The sequence below is a fragment of the Branchiostoma lanceolatum genome, chromosome 5 (genome assembly GCF_035083965.1).
Source record: "Branchiostoma lanceolatum isolate klBraLanc5 chromosome 5, klBraLanc5.hap2, whole genome shotgun sequence".
Taxonomy (NCBI): Eukaryota; Metazoa; Chordata; class Leptocardii; order Amphioxiformes; family Branchiostomatidae; genus Branchiostoma; species Branchiostoma lanceolatum.
The window spans coordinates 17,882,928-17,892,517 of NC_089726.1; the positions used below are offsets into that span (position 1 = coordinate 17,882,928).

General features: G+C 43.2%; 1 protein-coding gene across 1 annotated transcript; it reads right to left on the bottom strand.

Moving 5' to 3' along the window:
- Positions 1–7,344: 7,344 nt before the first annotated feature.
- On the bottom strand, positions 7,345–9,191 carry LOC136435523 (tetratricopeptide repeat protein 28-like). Its single transcript, XM_066429102.1, has 2 exons — positions 9,066–9,191; positions 7,345–8,878 (listed from the first exon to the last, which is right to left on the bottom strand). The coding sequence occupies exon 2, from the start codon at positions 8,712–8,714 to the stop codon at positions 7,671–7,673; it is 1,044 nt and encodes a 347-aa protein (XP_066285199.1). The 5' UTR covers positions 8,715–8,878; positions 9,066–9,191; the 3' UTR covers positions 7,345–7,670.
- Between the last annotated feature and the right edge of the window lie 399 nt (positions 9,192–9,590).

The following is a 9,590-nucleotide window of genomic DNA, read 5'->3' on the forward strand; positions in this document are numbered from 1 at the left end:
TAGTCATTATCATCACAATCATCATGGGGTACCTCAAAAGTTACAATGACGAAGGAAGTTACAAACATGAAATTGTAGGAAGTACGTGTGATAAATATACTGTACCCTTGTACAACGCTACAAAATATAACCCATTTATTGACGGGTGAAAATTGATATATCGGTTTACAATAGATCTAAGGCTGGATGTATTGTGGTAAGTGTTTGGGACTGGCGCCAAGTGACTATGAACGCTCACAAGCGGATGGTATCACAGTTGTGTGGTTGTCGTCACTCAGTACAAACCGGCGCGGCTGTCATATTCGTCTTTTAGTCGGATAGAAAAGCTCCCCTGGTCGCTATGTTTTCGCCCACACACAGGGAACAACAGATTTGAATAAGAGCTTTCATTTGTAGCTCTCTATGACCTCAAAAATGCTGTCTCAAGCAGTATAAAACGAATAATTGGACTGTACTATCGTGGCACTGTTGGCTTGAAACTTTGTGGAGACTTGCATTTTCCTTTTGAATACTAGTATTGAACTTTTTTAACGATTTGCCTCCTAAATTTTGCAAAAACGTTGATATTCGATCGGAAATCGTAAAATACTGAGAATGGTCCTTACATCTGTTTGAAGATTAGTCTTGTATGGAGTTGGTTCCAGCTGAAAATCCTACGGCAAAAATATCGTTCGACTAGTTTGAGGATATCATATTGCTGGTTAGCAGTCTGTATTCCATCAGATGGTTCCCATTATTAGAAACACTTCTGTGTGCTGTCCTAGTGCTGACGTAAGAAGAAAGCGTGTATCCTTCTGCTAAACTGCTCGCGTCATCACACCAAATATGGCAAGTTTTGTATAAGCTTCAGCAGAAATAGAACCTCCAGTCGCAGGATTAAGAACAAAATATTTGTTGATTACTTATGGTCGATAACAATATACATTTTGTACAGCGTACTACTGGGCCAATACACTAAGCTGTGGGTCATTTTTTGCTGGACGAATATTTGAGGTATAAAGGCTGAAAACACTGAAAGTATGCCATGTCCTTACATCTGCTTGGAGTTAACGATGCCACAACCCTTCTCGTTTGCCATATAATCGAGCCAGGATGCACAGAAATGTTAACGGTTGCATGTCATCTAGTATCAGAGGATGGGAAATCATGATAAACGTTATACATTATGGTAGCTGATACTGATAACCCGTTTTTCATTCAGTTCAGTTCCCTGAGCGTGTGTAAATTTGAACTATTTATGATCCTCCAAATTATCTGCAGTGTCTGGCTAATGGGACTTATGAGCACTCATGGGGAGTGCTGTGTACCGTGTCCCACATTTCACCATGAGCGGTACCGTGACCCAGTTTGCCGGGTTTAATTTCCAGGTTAAGCACCCCTCTCACTGGACCCGCGGCACGCTGGCGGCGCCACTGCGGCAGATCGAATTGACAAAGCACTCAACGAATCTCATCGACAAAAAACGAATATTTTAAAGCTTTGTGTGTTTTATGTTGTCTTTTTGGGCATACTTGCACGTTTTGAATGATATTCCCATTATAAAGTCAAGGGTAACACAAATCCAGGACGCAGCGACGCCGCCAGCGTGCCGCGGGTCCAGTGAGAAGGGGGCTTAATGAGTACTCATCGGGAGTGCTGTGTACCGTGTCCCACATTTCACCGTGAGCGGTACCGTGGCTCAGTTTGCCGGGTTTAATTTCCAGGTTAAGCCCCCCTCTCACTGGACCCGCGGCACGCTGGCGTCGTTGCTGCGGCCGATATCGATCGAATTGACAAAGCACTCGAATTTAATCGACAAAAAACGAATATTTTCAAGCTTTGTGTGTTTTGTTGTCTTTTTGGTCATACTTGTACGTTTTGAATGATATTCCCATAATAAAGTCAAGGGTAACACCAATCCAGTTTAGAAGCAGCGACGCCGCCAGCGTGCCGCGGGTCCAGTGAGAGGGAGGCTAATAATGAGTACTCATCGAGGGTACTGTGTACCATGTCCCACATTTCACCGTGAGCGGTACCGTGCCCCAGTTTGCGGTTTAATTTCCAGGTTGAGTACGCGGATGTTTGGAAACTTGACCTCCCCGGTCTAAATCCCCGCCATGCTCCCGCGCCAGTCGGGACGACTTGTGACCGATCAGAACCAGATTTCCTAGCCTCTACCAGGCTCCGCAGATGGCTGGAAAAATAGCAGAAATTGGCCAAATAAAGTGGATAGTATGCTAAGGGAGTCGGCTACGGAGAGAGGGTCCAAATTATGCCATTCCTAAAGCGGCAAACTGTACACCTATAGTAGACGGTAGCTTTCTGTCTATTTGGACAATATCTACTCTTTCCAGCCGCCTCTGGAGCCTGGTAGAGGCTGAAGATTTCCAACCCTTGTCCTAGATCCCGGCCTGTAGAAAGCTAGTGCTGAATTTCTTGTCTCACGAATGACCTGGTTTCGAACACCGGGTAGCAAATACTAACGACAAGTATGTGTGCGTAAACTCGGGTAAGTCCAAAAATATCTACGTGTTGGAAGATAACTGTGTCAGTTTTGATTTTCAATTCGGGATATAAAATCTATTCTGGTATCCGTAACAAATTTTCGATCATGATATAAGTAGCGACTGCCTTTATATTTACGTTTTTGAAGGTAAGACATCCAGGTTAACAATATTCAGACCACTAAAATCTATCCGAATTTCCCTAAGCTTACAGACAAAGAAAAGACTATTCTTCTTTTAACTACCAAAAACCCACAAATTATAGAAAAGGTGGGACATTACGTCTTCCATTGCTTACAAAAGAGAAGTCAAACCCTTCCCTAGTTATAGACAATTACATTTGTATAATTTAGATAAGCAGCTTTTATACCTATTTTGTACACTGTTCTTTTATGTATGTTATTTGCATTTAGCCTTCGGGCATGAATTTGCAATAAACTTATTATTATAAAGACAATTCAAACTCTACAACTGGATAAAATTCGGAGATTTGATTCCGGACTTTTCGAGTGACATCCATCACTCTTCTTCAGCGACACTAAAATGAACTCGGGTAAAGTGAATACAATACTAGTAGCCTTTATATTTAGTTGGAGTATGACATCATCGAGATGTGAGGCGGCCGGTACGTGAATGAGAATGAATGACCTACATGTAGGCCTCCTGTACAGTGTCGGAAAAGGCCTGCTCAACTTCATTCACTTTAAGGTACCGTTGAAGGGTGGCTGAGGAGTTTTGGGATGTTATTGAAAAAAAAAAACCTTTATAAATCTCTGTAAACCTTCCTCAACTTTAATTTTTTTCAGGTAGTACCTTATAGCAAGGTGATGATTTATGCAAATTAGTATGACGTCATGATTACGTTATCAAGTGTTATAGGGCCAGGCCCATTTTTAGAAAAAAGGCTCTCCTTGGCTTTTACTTCGATGTTTATCAATATAACTTTGCAGGAATGTACATGATAGTAATACATCAAGGATGATGCATGCATATGTTTATATTTTGAAATGACGATTTTTGGCGATTTTTTATTGTTATACCAATCTGTACGTTTCAGCAGCAAAATCGAAACATACGGAAAACAGCTTGCCATCATGAAATACTTGCACGATTAAAACAAGAACAGGTTGCTGTAATTGGACAGTTTCCCCGTTGTGAATCATACAGTCAAATCTGATCATTATCCACACGCTCTCATTATAGCAGTTCTTTCTCCCGACAATGGAATCTTTTTACGCGTGAAGAAACTTAATGTAAACTTAATGTAATGGACTATGATTGGACAGCTTCCCCGTTGTGAATCATACAAAGTTGAATCTGATCCATGCCCACACGCTCTCATTACAGCAGTTCTTTCTACCGACATTCGAATCGTTAGTCATCACTGAAGTTACCATGACAAGGACAATTTCGCGGCGGTCCTTTATCACGACAGCATATTCACGTGACGTAAGGCGTCGACCATAAACCATTTCCCGGATCCCATTGCATGCTGGGAGACGCGGGGCACTATGGGTAGCTCTTGGGGCAGACAGTGGCATCATATCATTACATGACAACGCGTATGCGGTGCATGTGTGCTACTGTGTGTTTGCCCCCTTAGCTACTCATAGTGCTTCCAACATGCGATGTGATCCGTGAAAAAGGGCGATATGAGCGGCGGAGGTAGGCGTTGCCTGACTGGAACCATGCCCTGAGACGATCTGTGTTCTAACTTCCCACGGCAGGGGCTAGAGCAAAAATCGTGGCCTGTCAAGATACTGAAAGTGAAAACAGCTTTAGTGGCAGTCTAGGACGATCCGGCGTGTTGTGATGTCGAGGGAAGTTGCCAAGTTTGGCATTATTGATGACAAATGTATGTGAAACTGAAGCCTGGCACTACTCACCGCCCACAATTACATACTATTTCCTTTCCATTTCCATCTTTTTCAATTTCCTCCCCCACTGCAGTTACTATGACTGACGGAAAATGTTTTGCTTCAAATTCTCTGATACCTCGCCCACGCCCTGACCACTGGCTGGAACTGATGACCTCCTTTCTTTGCAGATGTCTAACTTGTTCTTGTCGGAGGTCAGTGACCCCATCAAGAAATATATCTGTTGTACATGCTGGATAAGTGGGGTGAGTTCTACAGATAGTCGAATGTTCGCACGTGTCTTCAAACGAACAGGTGCGCGTCTGTATTAACCCTTGTCCTGCCGACGTTTTTTACGCAATTTATTTCATCAATTTGATGTCTTGATCAGGCCATTTTCCCTTGACGTTTTCTGAGCTGCGGTGACATTGTTACTTTCACATTCGATGAGCTTCACTGTGGTGTCTCTACCAGACTAACCGCGTCGGCTATATAGAGAACATTTGCCGGGGGACTTTGGTCTTATCTCCATAGCCGACTCCCTTCATATAATTCGGACTCTATTTGGCCAATTTTTACTCTTTTCCCAGCGACTCGCAGAGGCTGGTAGAGTCTAGCGGTGTGATGCGTTTAGGTGAAAAATACCCCCAACCCATACATATACAGGACCCACACGCAGTCTCTGTATATATATAGAGAGAGAGGTTTTAAGATGTGATTGACATCTGAGATTCTTAATCCGCGCGACAGATATCAACTAAGCTGCCAGTCCAACTCATCACCATGGATACGACACTTCGGCCACTCCCCCGCCAGTGTATTTTGAAATGAAGAAAAACTGCTTGTGGCCTAGAGCACTTCTCTGCAGAGCTGAATGAGCATCTTATCTAGCCTAGATCAACAGCCAAAGTTGGGGGCTCTGCAACTAGGTCGTGCGGCCTCCTATGAGCTCCTATGGCACCAGTGCTGGGTTTCCACGGATGGCTCTCAAACGAGGCTATCCAAACTCGGCACTGGAGGAAAATAAATTGGACCTCAACTAATATGCATTTGTAAGTGTCAGCACATGTGTTTTATCGCTTACTTCAAGAGTGACATAGCTATATCTCAGAAACCCCCTCCCACACCCTCTCAAGCATCCTACGTTCAACAGAACCCCCTCCCCACCCTCACTCAGTATCCAATTAAGAGCTGCTTTATAATCTTTCCATCATAATCTGAAATCACCCAAATAAAAGTCTATCCCGTAACAAATATGTCTTAACACTGTAAGATTAAGTAGTATATCAGCAAAGTATCCTATATAGTTTTGTTACTTGTATTAGTTATCTGTGAAAGTACTTCCAGACGACGGCCATGTTCTACATGTGCTTGTTGTGATGATTGATAGGTCAGGTCGAGACCTCCCCACCGGGTTGTGCGATATTGACCTCTCCTAATCACGTACTCACCAGTTGGCTTCTCGCCTATAAATGTCTGGACAAACATGACCCGGCCGACCTTGTGAGCCCAACAGTTGGTATAGAACAGATCGTACTAGTTATGTCCTTCACACAGCGCTGAATGTACATATAAGTACATGTGCAGCTAGAGTATAGACTAAACCTTATTCAAACTTATCGTGGGGTCGTGTGGCGTAACGTCACAGGGTGTTCGACCCAGAACTTAGCGGTCCCAGGTTCGAATCGCAATGACGCCACCGATGTTGTGCCCTTGGGAAAGGCACTTTACACGACTTACCTTACTCCACCCTGGTGCAAAATGCAAAAATTGGTGCATTGTTCTATGTACGTGGTAATGTTAAAATAAAAAAATTAAAGTGAAGTGACACGCCATCCTTGTCTGTCAAAAAGCGACGTAAAAAAACTTATACTGGAAAATGCCTGTGTATTCCGAATAAACGTATGTGGTTCTTTTAATGAAGTAAAGGTTTTTCTTGTAAAGTGTACCATGTGGGAGTGTTGACAGAGTTTTTGAAAAAAGAGACCGTTAGATACCCGTCGGGAGTTTGAAAGTGGCGAGTGAGAACACCACCTGCCCCAGATACCGACTGAGAGATGAAGCCACATTATGTGCCATATCCTTGCACACATTTTGATCACACATCATGTTGTATCATTTCAGTTGGTGTGAATGTTGGCAACTGACAACACAGTTGTTCATCAAAGAGTCAGCCTACGGATCTCGAACGCATAAATAGATTAGTGGCTCGATTGAAATTCATGACTTGTCAACCTGACGTTATTACCTGTTGCTCTTCTTCAAATCCAAAATACTATACAAAGCCAGGAAGAGACACTACTGAAAAAGAGTCAACCCAGTCTTCCTTTAATCCCGAAATTTCCCCAGTATTATCTACGGCATTGGCGCCCATTTTTATCAGTGCGTTAGTAACAGATATGGTCGGGGCCTTTTCAATTCCCACGGACCTTAATTGGCTACGAATTACATACAGACCTTCAACGCGTGGGACGTCCCAACCACACTGGCGGTTGTAGCTGTGCGCTGTTGGAATAACAAATTGATTGTGACCAGCCGTAGGACGTGCGTAGTTGGCATGATATGTCGATGATCGTATCGTATATCGACGGTGAAATTCTAGCGTTATCCGATATCTGTAAACGAGATAAGGGGTCGGTACACTTAGAAATGTCTAGCATAACTTATGCCTGCATGATATGTGCGTGCCGAGCATGCTTGTGGTGTGGCCCCCGGGATGATTTAGTTCTTATCTGTCTGGCTAGAAATAATTCTTGACAAAGATGATGGATTAGCAGTCCGTCCCAAATACTAGGTCATACCACTAGTTGACCCTAGTTGTGATGTCATTCCCATTGGTTGATTCCGCATTATTCAATGTAGTGCTGCACCTGCCATATAGATTTTCCGATTTTACCAAAGAAATATCGATATATGTATCTAATATGATGGTCACTGACATTTGATAAAAAGAATTAATAAATGAATAAGTACCTTCTTTCGACTGAAAACCAAAAAGCAAGCAAGGCCACTCACAAGTGTATTGAACTTCAAGAACTGTTCTTGTTGTAACTTGTTTCAGGGAAAGTGAAACATTCAAATTGTCTGCGGACTACCAGAAACTTGCATGAATTTGCATCTCATGGATAAATTTACATAAATTATCTCTCTGACATGCATAAATTTAAAAAAAGATAAAACGTTTAATTACCTTTTTATGTTAATTAGCTCATTAGCTACATTTCGTATAAATTTGCATAAATTGATCCAGACTACCCTGTATTCTACTCATGCAGCAAAGTTAAGCTGTTGGCCACTTCTTAATGAATTCATGTATTGCTAACGAGCATCATTACAGACTAGTCAGTTCATTAGCAATGTTCTTCAATTCCTCTTTGTTGCCTGTCTCCTTAGCAATGTTCATAGCTGACTGATAGTGAGATCTGGCCTGGTCCAGTTGACCTAGTAACCTGTATGTATCACCCACGTTTGTGTGCTGTATCATCTGTGCTTTCTTGTCTGCATCATCTTCCTGAATCTTCAGGGCCTTTTCATACCATTTCAGAGCTGTCTCATACTCCCCCATCTCATTATGAGTCAGTCCCAGTCTGTTGTAAGCAAGTGCTTCCTGATGCCTGTCCATCAACTGCCTTGCTAGTGCAAGATACTGTTCGTAATACTGGATTGATGTATGTGGGGAGTGGAGTTGCTCCCTGTGCATCTCACCCATCTTAATGTAGACATCCATCTGCCCATGTTGATCCCCTGTCTGCTTTGCCATCTCTAAGGCTGTGTTAAAGTGGGATGTTGCCTGGCCCTGTTTACCTAGTAGCCTATATGTATTACCCACGTTTGTGTGTGCTGCTATTTGTGCTTTCTTGTCTCCATCATTTTCTTGGCTCATCTTAAGGTCCTTCCGGTGCCACTTTAGAGCAGACTTGTTGTCCTGCATGTCTCCACAAGCCAGTCCCAGTCTGTTGTAAGCATGCGCCTCCTTGTCTCTCCTCCCCAAGTCCCTCGCTAGTGCCAACATATCTGTGTAGTACTTTTGAGAGACATGTGGTTCATCTAGCTGTTCCATGTGTAAATCACCCAGCTTACTATTAATGTCCATCTGTTCAGTCTTGTTTCCTGTGTCTGTGGCAGACGCCAATGCTGATTCATAATGAGTTTTTGCATCTGACAACTTACCTGACAGTGCTAGAGATGATGCCAGGTTTTTGTAAGCAGCGCAAGTGGCAGTTTCATTTCCTGTTGATTTAAAGATACTCAGAGCTCTCTCATAGTTATCAGACGCTTCCTTCTGAAGACCTAAGATGCCATATGTCAGACCTATTCTGCTGTAGGCTTCGGCTTGTTTCATGTTTTTCGACAGCGCCTGGGAACACGCTAGCATCTTCTGGTAGTACTTGAGAGCTGACTGTAACAGGTGTAGTTTTGTCCTGTAGAGGTCTCCTATCTGACAGTACAGGTCCAGCTGACGTGCTTTGTCTTGTTTCACTGCAGGAGTGGTCAGTTCAATATGGAGGAGATTCAAGCTGACTTGGGTGTCCAGATCATCTGAAAAATATGAACATTTTTTTAATACCACACAAAAATGTATAGATGGCTGCTACATGTCTTGAGAGTTTGGTTAGATGGCAAGATGTTGGTTGTATTGATGTTGGTCTTAAAAATAAGATGGCCTAAGTAATTGAGGAAGAGGCAATTACTAAATGCCTACCTTCTTCTGCTTCAGTCAACATACCTGCTGCTGCAGCTGCTGCATGTCCCGAAAGAGAGGACTGAATGTTCTCTGACGCTTGGCTACTTCCACGTGATTGAGTGGCTTCTGTTGATTGGTTGTCTGTTGTTGATTGGGTGGCTCCTGTTGATTGGGCATTACAATGTTTACCGCACTCAGACTGCCCCGCTTTACTAGTAGACCCCCGAGTAGACCCGACCTCTTGTTCCAATTAACGAAATCCTTGTGGGAGCCCAGGCTGCCAGGCTAGCCCGCCCCCAGGTCATTCTCCAGACTTCCACCAGAAGCCCGGGTTGAGGCTCCGCCTACCTGTCACTTGAATTTAATCTCTAGGAAATTCAGTAAAGTCTGTTGCTTAGATACAGCGCGTGTTTTCACCCAGCATTCTATGCGATTCAAGATGGTGGACTCGGTGAGGTAAATGCATGCTTCTACCGAAAACATCGTCATGTTTTGGGTCTATAATACACGCTGTTGCGTTTACCAGTCAGGAGTCAAACAGCCATGTGAATCCTCTTTCCCGTGGAA

Bases quoted from the DNA above. Each gene is read 5' to 3' on its own strand.
- LOC136435523 (XM_066429102.1), bottom strand. From the start codon at position 8,714: ATGCTAGCGTGTTCCCAGGCGCTGTCGAAAAACATGAAACAAGCCGAA.